Genomic DNA, 20373 nt, shown 5'->3' with positions numbered 1-20373 from the left:
TTAACTGCAAAAGTATTCAACCCCCTCATATGTTTTTTTTTTTTTTTTTTTCACATTTTGTCACATTAAAACCTTTTACTGGAATATTATGTCAGTAATAGAATATTTATGAAATGGAAACAAAGGGATTTATTTATTTTTATAAAAACAAATAATAAAAATCGGTGGTGTGCGTTCTTTTCTCCAGTTCCCCTCAATAAAGCTGCACTATAAAGGTCCCAGAGGCTCATTTAATCAGGAAAAGCAGCCATTTAGGTCTGGATGTGAAATATAAGTCATCTACTCTACAAAGCTGGCTAGAATGAAACCAATTTTAAAAGAAACCTGGGATAAATTTGCAGTTTGCAATACAAGAAGAACTGTTTTGGTCAATTGACACCAACATTAAATCTTAAAGTAAACATGAAAACCACTACGTGTGGCGATGTTCTGTCAGATCGGCAGATTTGCATTCATCCCTTTAGTTTTGTACGGAAAATACCATTCAAACTACCTAAACGGGCGTGTATACCTTTAGTCATGTACAATAATAAAAACAAATTGAATTTCAGATCACCATATGCTTAAAAAAACACCAAAAAGTAAGTAAATAGTTTTTTTGTGCATGACTAAAGGGACACACGCCCGTTGAGGTAGTTCAAATGTATTTTTCGTACAAAACTAAAGAGATAAACGGGGATAAACTAAAGGGATAAATGGGTTTTGACTATGGTTATGCTAATCTGACAGAAAAAAACGCTGCACATCAAAATGCTCCCATTTGGAAACATGGTGGTGGCAGCATCATGCTGTTCTCCACAGAGAAGCTAGAAATGCACACCAAACTTTTTTTTTTTTTTTTTTAGATTTCCTCTTTAAACCACTGTGTTCGATTTCCTTCCACTTTAAAATTCTACATTAAAATCTGAGGTGGTACTGTGACAAAGAGTGAAAAACTTCAAAGGGTGTAAATACTTTTGCATGGTATCTTTATTTTTTTCGGAGACACCCATCATCACTGGAGACACTATTTCCTTTGTCACATATTTAAGCCTCATTTGCCTGTTTAGGAGTTTTTCTTTGAAAGGATTGAGTATTTGGAGGCTTCAAATCAAGCAGCTCTGTTAGGAATCTGAGTCTGATCCATATTTTACATTAAAGCAGAGGTTTCAAAGGTCTCCAGCTGGGATGGCTGTCCAGTTCTGAGCTAACATTTGATAATAACTTTATAAAGTTCTCTAACAGTAACCTTATGAAACTTCTTTAAATGCAAAAAGGCCCATAAATGCTAATAAAATGCATGTTTTATTCCCCAAAAAGGATTCCTGTTTATCCTGGAATCTCAGAGGTTATTATGTGGGATCTTTACTGTTTAGCAGTAAAGATAGCGGCTAACATTTAGGATACATAACTAAACGCATTACTATCTACTAAAGTTTCTGTGTTTTACTAACTTTAAAATATCACTTTCAAAATATATTCATAAAATGTTTATTTTCCCGTTCATCCTGTGGGAAACCAATTAAAAGTACTGAAAGCCATGTTTTCATCACAAGGTAAACCAAAACCAGAGTGTGCTCCCGATAAATACCAGAGGCCATGAGTGGGGCCTTGTATGCTCAAGAAATAGCCTCTTTGTATAAACTCAGTGATGGAGAGATAAACAGTAGGTTTAGGTACATTTAGCTACTTTAAAACATCCACAGAAATAATTTCAGAAGAAAAAATTAAATAAACAAGCACTTACCTGAGAAGTCCATAAAACTTTAGTTTAGTTTGTTTTCAGCCAAATAAAACATACCTATTCATTGTCGTCGGAAGCCGTATAGCATGTGCAGACATGCTGGTCTTCCATATGTGTTTTCTTACAGTTATTACTGTCATACAGGCAGATTAACACAAATATGTCTTTATTTAATAGTGGCTACTAAAGAACTGCAACTTTCACACAGTAAAAGTAACATTAGGACAGAATATAAACATGGCCCTGCAAAATGATTAACTAGGGCTGCAACTAACAATTAATTTTCAAATATATTAATCTGTTTGATTATTTTTTTTCGATTAATTGATTAATAATCAGATAGAAAAAGGTTCCTTAAAGAAACTTTTTACAAAATTAAACCAGGTGAACTTAAAACTTTTCCACTGGGGAGTTCTGGATAGAGTATATTGACAAACAAAATTTTATCTTAAAAGAAAAATGTTTATATATATATATATATATATATATATATATATATATATATATATATATATATATTTTTTTTTTTTTTACAATTTTGGTATAATTACTGCTCGAAGTTGGTCACTCTGTCAGCTAAAAGTATGTTTAAGAGTCTCTATACACCAATTAACCATTAATCGATTAATAAATTAGTTGAAGATTATTTCAATGATCCATTAATCTGATTAATTGTTTCAGTCCTAAACAGAACTTAAACTCTTTTTGTTATTCAATCACAAACCTCAGTGTATTTCTTATGATTTTATGTGATAGATTAACACATAGGGGAATGGAAATTATGTTTAAGATTACAACAGAAAATATTAAAAGTACTCAGGCCGTCTTAATGAAAATATTGTTATTTTCTTTCAGTTCCAGCTGCAGGTAATTTGGATTATCCTTTACCAAGGTTAGGATATCTAGAAATGGGATGAATGGCATCACTGAAATCAAGCCATTGGTGTTCTGGTTTTATGATTAGAGTCGTTTTCCTTCTAGTAGGAGAGAAACTCTAAAACTCTTTAATATGTTTTAGTTTGTGATCCATTCATTTTCCCATGCCGCTACTTAGCTACCCAACATCTTGATGCTGCTGATATTTATCCTTTCTCTAAGCTATTTTCTAATCTTGTTTTGTACAATTACTAACAAAATATTTAAATATGTGGTTGTAACATGATTGTTACTACTATAAATAGTTTTTATATGAATAAATAAGTTACATGAAAGTATCTGTCAATCTAGGATTTTGCTGCAATCATATAATTTTTATCAAAACATCTAAGAAGAAAGCAGTGCAGCTTCCATCAGGCATGGGGGGTGTGAATCTTTACCTGGGTAGGGGGTGCCAGCAGGGTGTCCAGGCACCACTAAACTGTTGGTTGGTAAGGTTGGCGGTGGCGGTAGAGTAGCTGGGGTTGCAAACATGGCCGAATGGCGATGTGCTGGACTCCGTAGGGAGGAATAGTGCGAGGTAGATAGGTTTGCTATGGACAGAGGCAAGGCAGGCGCTGAGGATGGGAGTCCACTGAGGTGGTGGTGAGGGGATGGGGGCAAGTGCTGCTTGGCCAGACCCACTGGACTGCTGCGGTGGCTACACATTTATCAGGAGAAAAAAAAATAGTTTTTGATTGAGAAAATGATTGTTTACAAAAATAATCCATCAGAATGCATTCTTTCTATAAGCAGCATAGAAGTTTCCATTTTGTTAAAATCATTTGGTTCTATGGAGAAAATTCTGTTTGATTATTATTGCAGACAAAGAAGTTCCATCCATTCATTTTCTGTCATGCTTATCCCTGCTGGGGGCACGAGGGCTGCTGGTGCCCATCATCAGCTGTCAATGGGTTAGAGACGGGGTCCAACCTGGACAGTCTATTGCGGGGCAACACGGAGACAAACAGGACTAACAACCATTCACACACACTCACATCTAGCCAATTAACCTAACAGTCATGTTTTTGCAATGTGGGAGGAAACCGGAGTACCCAGAGAGAACCCACTTATGCTCAGGGAGAACATGTAGAAAAGGTCCGGGCGCCAGGAATCAAACCCTGAACCTTCTAGCTGCAAGGCAGCAGTGCTACCCACTGCACCACTGAGCAGCCCTATGTTTTGATATAAAAAAATTAGAAATAAAATGCCATTCTGAAACAACTTCTTAATAAAAAAAAAGGTTTCAAGAGTATATTTGCTGTTTTCTCAAATTTAATTTCTTCCCATTTTTTATTTTTTTTTGAGTTTTTGCGGCATTAGTGGCTCGTTTTTCTAACAGTAGAAAAAAAACATGCGGCAAAGGACCACAGGCTGGATTCAAACCGAGGTCAGTCAAGTCAAGGACTAAGGCCTCTGTACACGCGCTAAACACTGTGCCACCTGCAAACCCTCCAGTTTTGTTGGATTTTTTTCAAAGTATTTTTCTTTCTTTCTGTCTTTCTCAATTTGAGTTGTATCAATTATATATGTTTTTAAAATTGTGTTTAACAGATCCCTCTATCTTCCCTTGTTGGGGCGGGCGGGCTTTCCTTCGAAATGGCTCCTCTTTCAGACGCATTCTATCGGCCTGCATTGACGTTAGCAACATTTCTACTGGATTAGAGCGAGTGTTTGAGGTTGTTAACTGTAAAACACAGGTTCTAATTCGTAAAGCACAATTACATTTTTGATTAAGTTTACCAAAGCTTCATTTATAAATCATATTCTTTGCTCACAACAATAATGGAACAAAATTCGCTCCAGAGTTTTCAGAACATCGGATGTTTTTTGAGCCAAAGCTGAGGCTGTGTTCTGAGTGGAGATGGTGCAATAGGTTAGTAATATCTCTAGCATGCTCTCTGCAGTTCAACTCAATAAAAAAACAGCCAAACTGACAGCTGGTTCTGTCATCTGTTGAGGCTTAAAGGAAAGCATGAGGAGAATCTGTAGACTGTAGAGTTCAGAGGTGCATGTTGGATGAATTTCTATTAGTTCAAACAAACTAATTTGGTCGCAAACACTTTTAGGATCGAGATGTAGTCTGCAACATCTTTACCAGTGAATAACAATATATAGCAGCTAAATATATCCCAGCTGCCGTTTACATCTAATACAGCATTTATTTCATTACTCCTTATCCTCAGTCCTAATTTTAACAGTTGGACCAGAGCTTCCAGTTACCTGATGTCGTGGAGGCTGTTGTACTGCAGAGGGTGATGCACCTGGTGGCTGATCAATGGCCGTGTGTGGTGCTGAAGAACATGGGGGTCCTGGTGTGAGTGCAGGTGGGGAGGGTGAGGGTGGGGTAGGGGCGGTGCCTTCAGTAGGGGCGGGGTTGGGACAGGGGCAGGAGGTTTCTGCTCCTTCTTAACACTGAGAGGGGGTGGGCTGGGAAGGCGTGACCCACGGGGCTCAGGGGGGGCTGCCGCCGCTGCGAGCGCAGGGGAGCCCGTCGGTGCCGAAGCCGGGGTGGGGCTAGGCACGGGCGGTGCGAAGGGCACCACAGTGTTGCTCTGCTCCTGGCTGCGCTGGAGTCCCGAGACTTTGGCCGAGCTACAAGTCTTAGACACGGAGCTCTCATTCGCTGGCACACCTGAGAAAATAAAAAAATGCAACATTAACATTCAAATTCTACTCGACTGGTTTGAATTATTTTATGATGATTCACAAAATGGATCAAAATAAAAATACAAGCAGATAACATGTAAAATCAGAGTAATGATGCCATTATATAAGCAGCAGTAACACAGTTAAACAACTGGTTTATACTCAGAAACCAGGTCGTCTGCGTGTGTGTCGCAGTTAACGTAAGTGTTTGCCCCGCCCCTTCCGCAGACACTCTGCTGCACCTCTCCAAAATTGTAGGTGACCGCAGACAGGAGGCCTCTGATTGGTCAAATCTACATCCGCTCTACATTATGCGTATTTCCTGTTTGGTACCTTACTGGCTTTTTTGATTGTATGACCGCCATTGTGGAAAATGACTGGTGAAGATGGATCAGCTAGAAGAGTGAGGTGCGTGAGAACGCTGGGACCCTTTTCCCACCTGGATCCCACCTCTTTTTCACCCTCATGTCCCTCCGTTGTCGCACAAACATGCCCCTACTTCCTCACTACCTCGGCCGTATCTAGACCAACAGTTAGTTCCTGATTGTCCCTCTTGCGTTGTGGCGTGGACTAACATAGCGGAGAACACGCTTCAATATCGGGCATAAATTAAAAATATCTGCTGCAGGAGTAGATTAGGTTCAGCTGTTTTATTTCTTGTTAACCCAAATGGCAAGTCAGCCAATCCAACATCAGTAACTAAATCTGCTTTATTAAAAATAATTGGGGAGGGGGTTGGAGGGTGGTTAGGCATCTTTAATGTTTGTTACGGCCAAACAGGTTGGCCATAATCATCCCTAGAGTAAAGCATATCCAGTGGGCTTCAGTTATGAGGATGAAAAAACACAGACGTCAGATGAAAGTGGGCAGACGGATTCAAAGTGACAGAAAGGCGACAGGTGTTTAAATAACTCCTATGTGTTTGCTAATAGTGCTGCTGGTGTTAGCAGTGCTCTATCCTCCGAGCTGTCGGTTTTCCTCGAGGCGTTACTGCAGGGTCAGGACTTATTTATTAACTGCATCAATGGCCACCATTGGCTTTCTGCTAGTTCAGCAGTATTGGCTGTAGATGGCGCCACGTCTGTTTATGTCAGCTCATCAAGTCCAATGCTTGGTTCTTTTTAGGCTAAAAAGGACTTTAAAAACAATATCAGGAGGAATGCTTCAGGTACATTACTTTATTCTATCATAGTCATTAGAAGTGCAGAAGTATTTATTTTTTTTGTTTTGCAAAGCTAAAAAATAGCTCCCTCTCCTCCTCCGGTGTCCTCTCTGCAAGGTTCCCCTTGTTTCCTCTCCCTAGGTTCTATTAAGTGTTTAATCGGGTCATTTTCATGCTTGAGTATAATCAGATGATCCAATTTCTTCTCGCGATCGTGTCAGTATGAATAAATCACAGCTAATTAAAGTTAAATGTCAGCACCCATTCAGGGCTTTGCTGAGCACACAATCTGGCATGAAATAATTATGTTTCAATTGTGCTGTACAGAGAGATGGTGGCCTCGCCGTCACTGAGTCACTCCATCATGGGGCTGTTCGTTCGGCTGATCCCTGGTACCCCACAGCCAACCTCTGAACCTGACCAAACTGTCTTTCAACATGTTTTTTGCACCCTTTCTTCCTAAACCTAAAGCAATTATTAAGTGCTTATGGTGAAGGAAATTGCCAAACAGAAATGCAGCATCCAGATGTATTCCAAACAGTCTTGCAGAACTAAATGGATGTGTTTAAAAAAAAAAAAACTAAAGAAGAGCAGCAAATTGGCAAATGTCTGCTTCTCTGAATGAAGAGCAGAATGGACCTCAAGGAGTTCCAGGAAACAGTAATTTTACCACTTATGCTCTTGAGCAAATCAAAGCTGCGACTGGTTGAATTCATGCTAAGCACGGGGAGATCACATGAAGCAAACCATCAAAGACAGAAGGTATTCACATATGCGCACAGACAATGGAAAAAAAACCCTGACGAGAACAGAACTAAAGCTAAGATGCTGTTTTAGTCAAAGGCTTACTCATGTTTCAATTACAACAATCTTCATGGCATTCTTGGAGGTTTAAAGAAAAAAAGAGAAAGAACAAAAAAGGCATGAGCTGCTGTCAGGCTGGACATAGAGCAGACTAATGGAATACCCAGTCCCCATTAACAGCCTGCTTAATCTTTCAAGGATCCTAACACCCATAAAAAGACCAATAAAAAGGCAAGGCAGAGCTTTTATTTTTTTTTATTTGTTGAGTCCCCCCCCCCCTGCTTCCTCCCTGCATTTATGAGTGAACTGGGACCAACTAAGATGTCACAAATTTCAAATGAATCCCTGGGCCATGGGTGTATAGCCCTCTCAATTTATAGAGGTTTGGGACTTGGATTAATCCATCATCCTGTTTTTTCTTTTGCTGCAAGCAAAAAAAAAGCAGAAAGCAAAAGAAAGACCCAAGGCAAAGACAGAGAGACAAGCATCGACACAGAAACCACAAATATCCAGTCGAAATGTCGCCGCCGGCTGATGTTGCCTTGGCAACCAGTTCTCTCAGACACAATGCGAGGCGAATGATCCTGAAAAACGTCTCAGCACAACCACCAGGAGATGGAAGGGGGCTTCTCATATTAATGCTGCAGCGCCAGGGCCACAGCCAGCGCCAGGTTATCTTAATGATGATGCTAATGGGCTCTAATGGAGGCTGGGAGGTAACAGCGCAGACCCCTCATTAAAATAACTGCAAAAGCTCCAGCACTCACACATGGACATATGAATAGCACAAAAGATGGACACCAATGTTTCCACTGCTGGCGTATGCAGACACAAACAAATTAGGCCCAGACGTCTTCATTTTAGTGAAGCGCATCAGGAAAATGAAAAAAGACCCAATGTGCCAGAGAAAGCAAAACATTACATTATTCCCGATTGTTTATGTGCTTCAGAACCAATGATAGGCTCTACGGGGTTTCTATTGTCTAGGCATAAATACATGCGATTACTAGATATGCCTTTTAAAAGTCTGAAAGGAAAGGCCTTCATAGAACGGTGGATATTTAATAAAGACAATCAAAATAGCCATGGTGTTTCATGTTTCCAGCAGCAATGTATTGTGTATAAACTTGCATACCCCCTCCTGTTTCTTTAAAACGACAGAATTTAATCCATTTTCAATTTCTTTGACAACTGGCAGGTCAATAACAAAGCAAAAAAAAAATAAATCAGATTTTTTTCACATTAGTAAAACAAATCAAATGTAATGATGCCAGTTTGTGCTGAGAAAAACACTCTTCAGTGAGGGAGTTGTAACTGGGGGAGGAAAGGTATCAAAGTGGCATTTAAAATAGAATTAGAACCAGAAAAGCTTCCAGGAAATGTTTAATAAATAGTAATAAATGACATCTCTAACTCAGGGTGCAAGAGAAGCTTGTTATGGTGACATAGCGTCAGATTTTTTAGCCGGAAGTACAAAAATCACAACTGAGGCTGGAATTTAAACCTTTAAAATTGGAGTTGGCCAAATAACTCAACACTCAGCATCCAATATGGCTGCCACACATTTAGACACAAAGAAGGTTGTTGACATTTTTTTATTTTTTATTTCTGATGGATTGTTTACCTTTAAACCCGTGACACACATAGGGATGGAAAATAGTATTTAACATGCTCCTTTTGCAATTTATTACAAAAACTGGAGAGAAATAAATTGTCATGATGGTAAAAGTGTTGATTAACAATACAAGCCGTAGTCATTAATAGCATGTAAAAAAATAAACATGTGTCCTGTTTCCCAATAGAACTAGAGTGGGTGTGGTGTTGTTCAAAGCGAAAGATGAATTAAGACTAGCTTAAAACAAGAAGCTAAACATAATAATCAGAAATCTTATGAAAATGGTAAGGGTCAAACTTTACTTAGTAATACTAATCAATAAAAGCTAAGATATTGATTTTTATGCCTAAATTAAAGGTTTAACGTATTTTAGAACCACAAATCCCGGATAATGTTTTGGTTGTAAGACATTCTTGCATCAACGGCTGTCTTTTAAACTGTTTCACTTCTATTATGAAACATAAAAAAGTGGCATTAATGTCCTGTTTAATAGATTAAATATAATATCTCATAATTTAGTTTATAATTAAACAGATTTTCAGTTAAAACTTTAAGTTGAAGGTGTTATCTATTGAAAACGGCTTCATAGAATTTAAAAATGAGTATATAAAATATTTTGTTAATTAATTCATTGTTTTATTCAGAAAGATCTAATATTTCTGAAAAAAAAAAAAAATTTCTTGTTACATTCATTTTTGAAGGAAAACTATAACCCAAAAACATCAGGAGCTTTTTGTAATAAGTAAAAAAAGGTGAAACTGGCCCCAAAAAATGTCTGATCTTCGTTTCCTGTCACACGGTTCAGTCATTTCAGCATTGTCTCGTTTTTCTTTTTGTGAGGATATAAAACAAGCCTCGCCTGCTGAGCAAAACAGTAGGCTATCCACAGGAAGTCCTGTGTAACAAATGGCTAATGAGTGACTGTATAAAACAAAAAAAGGGGGTAAAATGATGTTGTGAAACCCTGCCTGCAAACCTGAGCAGATGGTGTTAGTGAGTCAGGGAGGCTGGAGGGCAGCCCAGTGGTAGGGAGTGGATCCCCTCTCCTGTTAGCTGGGTTAGGACACTGGGGGAGGGACAGGGACATCCCCAAGGGGGTGTTGGCAGGTCCACTCACCAGATGACATGTCATCCCTGTATTGATTTTTTTTTAATGTCATTGTACCCATGGCTCTGCACTCTTTGGGGAAAATCAGCTTTACGCTGGGAGCACGTGCCGCGGTCCAGAGCGAGGGGCCGGGGTGGCAGATAGACGACAAGCTGAGCGGATTTGTTGGTTATGACTGATGTGTCCAGAGAGAAATCTGGGATGAAGACAGTGTCGCTACACAGCTGTTCTCACCTTCACTATCCTTCACTTTTGACCCTGTTTGTCCCAGTGGAACATCTGGAGAGCTAGCACTGATCTGATCCTAGAAGACCTTTGCACCAGATGGTCCAGCTATAAATGGTAAAAAAGATTGGTCAGCTGTAATTTCCCGAAACAAAAGAAGCAAAAAGAAACCTAAGATTGATCAAAAGATAAGATAAACTGTTGATCTAAGATTTTCATTCACAAATAATTTCTAAAACAGGCCTAGCTAACAAACAAACCCAACTGCATCACGAATGAGACAGCTGCTTGTGAGGATGTTGGAGCTAAAACCCTCGGTAACCTAATGCTGTGCATGCAAATCACCGTGTTACATAAATTACCTGCTCACTGCTACCAGCGGCCAGTACACACAACTACCAGGAAAACAGAACCTGTATGCAAAGAGCCTTTTAAGATTAGATAGGAGGATATGCAAATGGCCTCTCTGACAGGGGGATGCTGTGGTATCAAATAAGCTTAGGGTGGCTGGGTGCTCTCATTTCCTAGGCAAACACTGCGGTTCACTCCCTTCACGGCTTTGCCAAAGCATAAACAGTTGGTGCGCTGACAAATGACATGAACATAGATATTCAAATAAAGCAACACATCTGTGGAAAGATGTCGGAGGATGTAGAAGGTATGTGGGATTGCAGCTGCCTTGATCTGTCTCTCGCCTGTTTTTGGTGACAAAAGATTCTCCGGCTCTTGGCGGTTGAGCTCGCAATGATTTCGTTTTTTTTTTTTTCTTCGTACTTCTCTAGACAGGCAGCCGGTACCGAGCCAAGGCTTAGCTCACCAATGAGCGACTGTGGAAGATGGCTAGAGCAGATACTGGCAGCAGGCAGGAAACCACAGGCTTGCCAATCAACACTCCATAGCCATGAGGTATTCAGTCATTAAAAAATGCAGGGGTGATTTCAGCAAAAAATGATTTAGCATGAGAGCAACAGAAGGGCTGAGCCGCGTTGAATCATTGTGCCAATAATAAAATCATAGGAGATATTCGCCGCGGCCTGCTTCCCCTCGCACTATGTAATCTGCTTCTAGCATCTCCAAGCTGGTAAAGAGGGGAGCCAAGGCGATGTTTTTGCAAATCACTCAGAGATGTTAATGGGGGAGTGGGCAAAGCGAAAGCTGGCCAAGACAGCTGAAGAGTGGGGACAGCTGGCACGTTTCAATTATTCCTCTCCGTCTCTGTGCTTCAGCTCACAAAGGAGTTGATGGCACATGAATGAGGATGGGTGTTAAGCTGTAACACGTTTACAGTAGAAGCTCAGGCATAAATCAAGAACCTAATGTTTGTTTCAGAGAGCTGGCAGCTCAAGCTGTGGGATGAATAAGTTTTTTTGCTGTGCATATTGGATCCTAGCTCGAACCCTAGCCATATGGTGCAAGACACACATGCCAGTCACTTATCGTGGCGCATATGCTATTGTTGTAGACAGGAGGCAACTTGCAGGGAGCATGGCTTTAAACTGGGGAGCGAATGCTCCAGCTTTAAAGCTTCACTAAAACGGAGTCAGGTGTTATGTGTAAAGGATGAGGAGGGTGGAAGTTATCTACTGTTATAACCAGTTTCGCAAAAACACACTCAGGAGCTCAATATAATTTCTTACCACTGGGAGACTTTGAGCAGGTTGAGCCGGGCTGCATCCTTTACAGAACAAAGCAATGAGGACCTGCTGCTTTAAATAAGAAAGACAGCGATGAGGCATCAAACTCTGACACATCTCACCTTTCAGAAAAGCAAATGCCATAAGTTTATTTTAACGCCTAAAGGCTGGTTTATACTCAGAAACCAGGTTGTCTACGTTTGTGTCGCAGTGAACGCAAACACACACTCTGATGCACCTCTCCAAAATTGTACAGTAGGTGATCTCAGACAGGAGGCCTCTGATTGGTCAAATCTACATCCGCTCTACACTATGGGTACTTCCTGTTTGGTACCTTACAGGCTTGTTTTGTTTGTATGAACTCCATTGTGGACCAGCTAGAAGATTGAGGTGTACAAGAACGCTGGGACCCTTTTTCCACCTGGATCCCTGCTCTTTTTGGCCCTCATGTCCCTCCGTATTTTCACAAACTTGCTCCCACTTCCTCACCGCCTCTGCCGTATCTAGACCCACAGCTAGTTCAGTCCCTCTTGCGTTGTGGCGTGGAATAACATAGCACAGACTACGCTTCAATATTGGGAATAAATCTAAAATATCTGTGACAAGCTCACTGCGACACACTGCTGCGGGAGGATAAGCAGCCCTTAAGACTTTATATCAACCCTAATTCTTCTGCAATGACAGCTTTGTTTATGGAGGCTCACACATGGGACAGGCTGGTTTCACTGGTGACTAATGAATCAGCAAAAGCAGCTTAGAAAGGGGCTTGTTTTTATGACTTTTTGAATCCTTTTATGTTGCATAAGATCCAGTAGGGCATCCCAACCTGCAGTTAAATCACCCTTAACCCCTGGCAATAATGTGTTGCAGACTAACAAGAAGCCTGGAAACATACACGTCCTTCCTGGAGTGTCTGTTAACCCCCCCCACCCCCGTTAAGCTGTCTGCTGTGTAGCTGTGGGACAGCCGTCAGTCTCAGGTTCTTACGACCGCAGCTGGGTCGTCTGAGGTCAGTGCTACTGGGTTCCACCAAATAAAAGGGTGGACATCTTGGGACTTACTGGAGAAAAGCTCAAGTCTAATGGGTCTTCTGACACAGCCCACCCTGCCAGCCTGGAATTTGACCCCTTTCACTAGCAGTGACCCCTTACCAGAACCCGTGACCCTTTTTACGTGGAGGTCACTGTGGATAGAAGGTAAACATGAAGGAAAACAGAGAGGAGAGGTAAGGGGGGGTTTGGAGGTGATTTTTTTCCATATAAAAGAAGATCCTCCAGGAGTTATTTGTGAAATGCTGCAGGCACTCGCCTTATCATTTCATTAATTACCTTGACACGCCTGCCTGATGGACTTGAACGCCGCAGCAGCAGCTGTCTCGATTGATTACAGCAGTGGACGTGGTGCTGCAATTATCGAGGTGACTGGAGACACCGCCTGCCACTTCTAATAAAGGATTTAACTCCTGCTTCCCACATCAGCGCCGAGCGGTGGGAGGACAGCGGCAGCCTCCCTGCGTCTCCCATACCTTTAAGACCTTTTCAGCATCTCTCCACGGGCTGCTGTGAGGCTCAGTGTGGGCTGTAGCTGTTGAGCAGCGTGTCAGCTTTACTTAAGCTTGCAGAACGCCTCAACAGTATCAGCTTGGTGCCCCACAGGAAAGCATCCTCCATTAGCCCAGCAGCTGGCTCACGATCCAAAGAGAGTAAGAAAAGGAGATAGAAATAAAAGAAAAGGGAGGGAGGGGGGGGTTAGGGAAACACAAAGATGGGGGTGCTTTCACCGGGAAGCTTCAAGTCTAAGCAGAGATGTTGGGCGTGAGCGTTCAACAAAGCAAGCAGAGAAACAGCTTTCCACCCTCATTTCATGTATAAACACGCAGGAAGCCCACATGCCTCCAAGTGGATATAATATTATCTTTCAGTGCCGTACTGATTACTTCTCAATGGGATGGAAATGGTTGGGTGAAAATCCTTCAACAAATCTTAAGTGGCGTGGCAGTGGGCTGAAAGAGCCTGTGTGTTTTTCTATTCCTCCTCCTCCTCCATCTCAATTTTAACTATCCGAGCTCAAAGCGAAGCAACAATTGGAGGCTGACAGCTCCCAACCCTTCACCATACCTCATTGACTGTTTTGACATTTGCAGCCGTCAAAGCTAAGTGCAATGAAAGGGGGTGGACTAACATCTCCAGCAACATATCGCGTTTCTTCAAGTGTTTTGCACGGACCGAAGTGTCCTCTGAGCTCTACTCACCTTTGTCACGAAATAAAAGAAATGAACTCGGCTGTGGTTTGGGTACAGGTGGCAAAAATCTCACTATAAATGTGTATCAGAGAGCTACATCACCCATTGACTGCTACGTTTCTTTATCTTGCTTGGTTATTTTTTTCTGTTATTATAAGCCAAGGCTACTGGTCTTTACTCTGCTGATAGAACATGTTGTCAACTTTTAAATATTTCAGTTATCCATCAATGTAGTGAGCCTTTAATTGTACATTACATCACTCCCCCGGCCTTTCAGACTGTGTACACCATCTGAATAAAAGCACATAATCAGTTACAGTTGGATAAAGCCAGGCCAGCATTATTTATAAAGCACTTTAGAAACAGCAAGCCCGGGCTAAACTGTTGAGTATAAAGGATAACAAATGAAGAAATACAGAAATAAAACAAATGAAAAGAGAATAAAAAAAAAGGTAATTGTAAAATAAATGTATTAGTGTAGCAAAGCCAGAAGATGGAGGTTGTTAGAGCTGCTTCTGCCTCTTTCTTGAATTTGGGAGCTAGAAAATCAAAAGCCCAGTCGTCCTAAGCCTCTGATGTTTTCTTCATCTACGGAGTAAATTTTGTCCTTTTACTGGTGCAAGCAAGTAACATCTTTTGGAAATGGAAATTAGAAATAAATGCAACCCAGAAATAAAACGGAAAACACTTTGTAATAAAAAAAAAAAAAAAGGTTTTTCTTTGTTTATTTTTTCACAGATATTATTTTTCCAAATAATTTTACATATTTTATTTAAAAAAATTTTTTCTCACATTTACCATTAAACATGTTATTAGTTAGAATACATCTTTTTCAGATTAAGATTAAATTAAATAAATTTGAAATGCCATTCTAAAGATCACATAATTCTAATTTTTGGGGGCGGGCTTCCCTCTGGAAGGAGGAGCAAAGATGCATTTCTATTGGCCTGCATGGATGTAAGCGTGATCTGTGAAATACAATTTGAAAATATTGTAATTCATAAAAATTGATCTGAATAAGATCAATTTTCTGATTATTTCTGATCAGAAATAAAAAAAAAAATCATCAAAAACATCTGTAAAAAAAGATAAAGAAAGAGAAAGTTTGAATGAACAGAAATTAAAATAAAAAGCAGGGAAAAAAATGAAAAGTTTTTTTATAGTGTTTTTTTTGTATTTATTTTACAAAACATGTTCATTCAAAAATACTGGAACAAATTTCCCTCCATAATTCCAAAAAGAAAATGCCACTTTAAAAGCAGCAGCAATCCTTGCCCACTAATACTAAGGACTAAAATGGCTCGATAATAATGTCCAACAGGTTCCCCCGCTGGTGTCATAAAGACACAGACTACTTTTTAAAAGTCTTTTTTTGACAGAATGCTCTATTGTTTAACCAGCTCTCTTAGATGAACAAAGCTGCATTCAGAACAACTCTGCTGCGATCCAGTGTAAAAATCACGGTCCATTTTAAAACCAAAGTGCCACAAGAAACAGCAGCACTTTGAGTTCCTCCGTACAACCGTTCAATCTTTATATGATGCAAACACTAAATGGCTTCCACCCACATCCCACTCTGTAAGGAGACCAGTAGAAAACATTTGTCCAGTATGCACCTAATAATGCAATCAGCAGCACTTCTATAGGAGGATCCTGCTGCACAGCCATTTCTGGGCAATAATAAGGATTCTAGCAGCTCTTGAAGACAGCTGCCATTTTCCATTCAAACAACAAAGGAGCTGAACTAAAACCTTTGTTTTTCCAACAGCAGTTAGCACTTAGCTCACCAGAGAGGGAAGTTTTTAACAAACGTTGCTGAAGTCTGTGTTTTCTTTTTCTTATTTTGGGAAGGTTGGATGAGCGGTGTTGAAAATCATCATGACAAGGCTGATGACACACTAAGAGGCCTGCGTTGGAGCAGTTTGAAAGTGCTCTCTAACCAAACTAAAACAAATAAATAAGTGCAAGAATGCTTTTGAAAGCAGTCCCTTCCCTCTGCTGCAGAAAGGGGGACAACTAGAGGGTGTATCAGGTTTGCAAACATGTGCTGTCCTTCCTTGCACCTCATTCATCATCCTAAATGAGAGAGAAAGAGAGAGTGAGAGAGAGAGAGGGGATGAATAAAAGAGAGCAGATAAAGTGACCTGGATATGGGCAGGGAGGATGCAGAGGAATTAAGTCGGAGAGGAAAAAGGCAGAGTGTTTGCTAAAGATTTGTGTTAAAACAACAGAACCTGACCTGTATGGCTGCTGCTAACTTAATCCCAACCCCGTCTGCTCCTACCACACCCTCCCACCCATGCAGGAGTATTTTAGGATAATATGATATATTCTTAGCTGAGGCACATTAACAAGCAGCCTTCCTGACTGCAGGATGAGCAGATTTCACTACGACGTTCCAACAGAAGAGAAGATTTGTTTGGAGTGAGAAAACAGCTTGACGGTTTGGGGAAACGTGTAAATGTGAGGTGGTGGTGGTGGTGGGGGGGATAAAATGGACTCTATAATGAGACAAAATTCTAGCAAGATGAAACAGACTAAACCAGGAAAAAAAGTAAACAACAGAGCCCTGAAAAAAGTGACAAACACACTTTCTCTCTGAACACCTTAGACTTCAAATGGTGATAACAAAACAAAAGTAGTTAAAGGGTTGGAAATGAGACAAATGGAGGCGTTAGACTGTTTCCACAAAGAGTCAGACTCTGAGGCATGCAGAGCTCTGCAGGCTTTCCTGGAAGCTTCCTCCTGCTTTTTAGCAATCCTCTCTAACATTACAGTGAGCAGCTAGGAGATAAGTGTTGGGAGTGTCACACTTGAGAGAAGGTTTTAAGCATCATACGCTACCAAGACCCAGATGGTTCCTCTTGCCTGAAAAGCCTGTCCACTCCTTCCAAGCTTCACAGACACCTGCTACCAGGACTGGGTGCTGCTGCACCTATCCAGCACACTAATACAGCGTGCTGCAGCTCATAAGATCCTCCAAGCACTATAGCACTTGCCTTGGACATAAAAGCAGATGGGTCAATAAATGTATCATTAGTGAAAGCAAAACAATCCCATAATCTGTTGGCTCATAATACTTGATTTAATTGTTTATATCACACCAATTATACAAATGTCAGCTATTATCTGTTATTATTGACCCTCACTGGAAAACGATATCAAAATAAGTAAAAAAATGTCTTAAATTAAGTGTATTTGCCCATAATTTGAATAGGTAAATGAGATAGTTTGCCAATGGAATGAGTATTTTTAGTCTTAAAATAAGATATATAGATAAAATGCATTTAAAATAAGACAAGGCATTTTTTTTTTCTTATTTTAAATGTAAATTGTCTTGCTCCATTGGCAAAATGTCTCCTTAACCTCCTCAATCCAAGAACAAATGCACTTATTTTAAAGAAAAAAATGGCTTATCTAGATTTCCATTTTTTCCAGTTCTTTATTATAATCCCACTAACATATAATCCATAACCTAAATTTCCTGTATAATCTGTATATAGCTTCTATATTTCTTTATTTTATAGCCTCACAATTACTCTCTGTTTATATTTACATTTTATAGTCAATACATACATAGTCTCTGTGCACATATAAATAAATATTTATATCCTGTATCACTCCTGGATAGATGCAAAATACATTTTGTTGCTTTGTACTTGTGACATTGTAATGACAATAAAGTTGAATTTTAGTCTATTTTACAATGATGTTATCAGATAGAGCTATGTACAAATGGTTTTTGAAAGTAAAAGAAATATTAATAAATACACATGATTACAAAATAACAAATCTGAGCAGAAGAAACACTTCAAAATTAAATGTTTCGACAAAAACTTTCATTTTCTGTCTCCTCCAGACAGAAAATGTTTTCAAGTAAGAGTAGCAGTACTATCACAGGAAAATTGCTTGAGTAAAAGTGAAACTACTCTAAAAAGTACCTTTTTTGATAAGTTTACTTAAGTAAATCTAACCGTTTAAATCCGACTGCTCATTAAAATAATGCTGTCCTTAGCAATGTCTTTAAATCAATTTGAATTTAAATACTTTCAGGTCAGATTTACATAAAACAGAGTTCCCCAATTTTGAATTGGTGCACATTTAAATACTAAATCTTGTATACTCACATATAAGATGGCATTTGCTCATGAATTTCTACCTGATGGAACTTAAATCTGTCAAAACAAGCTGTTGTGAACAAAAGGCCCATTTCAACAGAGCGTTTAAGAAATCCTACCCTGGCTGAGACAGTTGTTTGAGCTCTGAACACTTTTTCTCATTGGGTTGTGTGACATTGGAACAATCTCTTTCCAAAGCAAACAGCAGTGAAATCCCAGCCCTGCTGCTCACCTCTCAACACTGCGCCTCTAACCTAGCAGCAATGACGGCAGGAGCCAGGGCTCTGTTGAAAGAGGTATTACAGTCAGTCAAAGGCCATTTGGGGCCCCAGCAACAGGGCCCAGGGCAGGGAATTTGCTGGTAGCCAAAAACAACAGCCAAACAGATGACCGCCTCAATATTGGAAAAGACCACGGAGCGCATGTTGTGTTCTCTAACCACCACTGATGCCGCCAAATTGCAGGCCTCTGTGTCTGGATGAATTATTGCCTTTGTTTCAAACACTGGAAGGATTAATGTTGCTCATCCAGGTGAAAAACTTAACCAAATACAAACCCATCCTTAGCAGCGTGTGTCGGGTTACGTCTTTCACCATGTGGTCACATGAGATCATACTAATAGCCAGTCCCTACAGCAAAAACTGTTTAAAGCCAGTCATCTGTAAAACCTTTGGAATTTGGTGGGACTGTTGGAACTGCACCATTTAAGGTTACTGTTTTAATAGTATATGGAGAACACTTCCTTAGGGATAAATCTGTTTCATTTGAAATTGTTTTTACAAAGTTTGCATCCTTTCTCTGAAAATGCTTTGGCACGTTCTTCTGATGGCTGAACGTCCTTGTCTGTCGTGGAATTCAAAGCATTTCGTACCCATTCTGTTCCTGGCGACGTCTTTTCAGTCCTATAAGCCTCTCTAAACTGCTTCCCGAAATGTCCAATCCATTACAAGCATGTTTGTAATATCCATCTAGGCTGACGACTGTCCCCTAGCCAGCTTTCGTCCATTATCCAAGCGCTACGTTTGGCTACAATCACCTACCATCTGGCTTTGTCAATGAGTGTTGCAGCTTCATCTGCAAACAACATTGGCTGTGAACCTCTCGACATAAATGAGCTTAAAAAGCACAGAGCAAGGAGCTGGGATCTTCAAACAAATGCAGGGCGGGGAAGAAAAACAGTCTTGCTGGCAGACAGACTAAAGCTGGGAATAAAAGATTAAAAGCGTGAAAACCTGCAAGTGATCACAGGCGTCACGCTTTACATTTCAGGCCTGACAGTGGTGATAAGATGCCGTTGTGTATTCTCATAAGTAAACAATGAAAAAGCCTTCCGCAATGTAGCTGGATGTGTTTTCATTGGAGGAGGAAGAGGATTAAGATTAGACAGAAGATGTGGTGAGAGCTGCTGTTCTCCCGTGTTATCCTTTATTTACCCCCCCACCGAAAAAAAAAAAAAGAAAAACACGGACCCAGATTTATTCAATCAGGTTCCTGTTTTGAATTGAGATGATAATAGAAGTTGTTTTATGAAATACAGCAGCTGCTAATGCTTGAGGGGTTAAAAAGCTCTATAGATATAGATGATTCCAGGACTAAACCTATTGCCATAGAGAAGGCAGACCCAATCGTCATTTTGTCTTTCCATATGCACTCCCATCCCATCTTTCTGTAAAGATCAACTGAACATATGAAAACAGGCTCTAATATCAGAGTGGAGCCTGAGATGTTCCAATAATTAACAGTGAAATAAATCAGTAAGTTGATCTGCAAACAGTTGGAACAACTCAAAGTGATGTAAACAGAATCTTCGTCAGCGCAGACAGAACATATGCAGTCCTCGGCATGAGAAAAAGCTATCTTTATGCTGGGAAACTGCTAACCTGACTCCGCCAGATGGATTTGCTCCGCATATCCATCTGGAAACCTTCCGTTGAAGTAATTTTGGGAAGGGGGGAAAATACTGGTTAGCTGATTGGCCTATGTTGGGGACAGACGGGCCAAATAAACCAATCAGATCAACGAAGCATATGACGTACTAACAGCGACGACGAAAACACAACCACAAGCCAGGCTACTCTTGCTGCTCTTGCCGAAACCAGTCGGGAGAAGAGCAAAAACATCTTTTCCTCTGAGAAAAGCCTCCAGAGCAGTGTTTTGCTCTTCTTTCAGTGAAGAAAT

The 20373-nt window shown here is 40.2% G+C and overlaps 1 protein-coding gene across 8 annotated transcripts in view; it reads right to left on the bottom strand.

Moving 5' to 3' along the window:
- LOC107087863 (autism susceptibility gene 2 protein-like) overlaps positions 1-20373 on the bottom strand; it is a 445596-nt gene that overhangs the window by 19844 nt on the left and 405379 nt on the right. For all 8 annotated transcript variants that reach the window (XM_015379664.1, XM_015379659.1, XM_015379665.1 and 5 more), the window contains 2 exons: positions 4862-5273; positions 3040-3299 (listed from right to left, as the gene is read on the bottom strand). In XM_015379664.1, the coding sequence (XP_015235150.1) occupies positions 3040-3299; positions 4862-5273 (672 nt within the window). The remainder of the gene's footprint in view (positions 1-3039; positions 3300-4861; positions 5274-20373) is intronic.

This window comes from Cyprinodon variegatus, unplaced genomic scaffold (genome assembly GCF_000732505.1).
Source record: "Cyprinodon variegatus isolate N-32 unplaced genomic scaffold, C_variegatus-1.0 Scaffold197, whole genome shotgun sequence".
In the NCBI taxonomy this organism is placed as follows: Eukaryota; Metazoa; Chordata; class Actinopteri; order Cyprinodontiformes; family Cyprinodontidae; genus Cyprinodon; species Cyprinodon variegatus.
The sequence above is the reverse complement of the archived record's forward strand: the minus strand, read 5'-3'. Positions and strand labels throughout refer to the sequence as shown.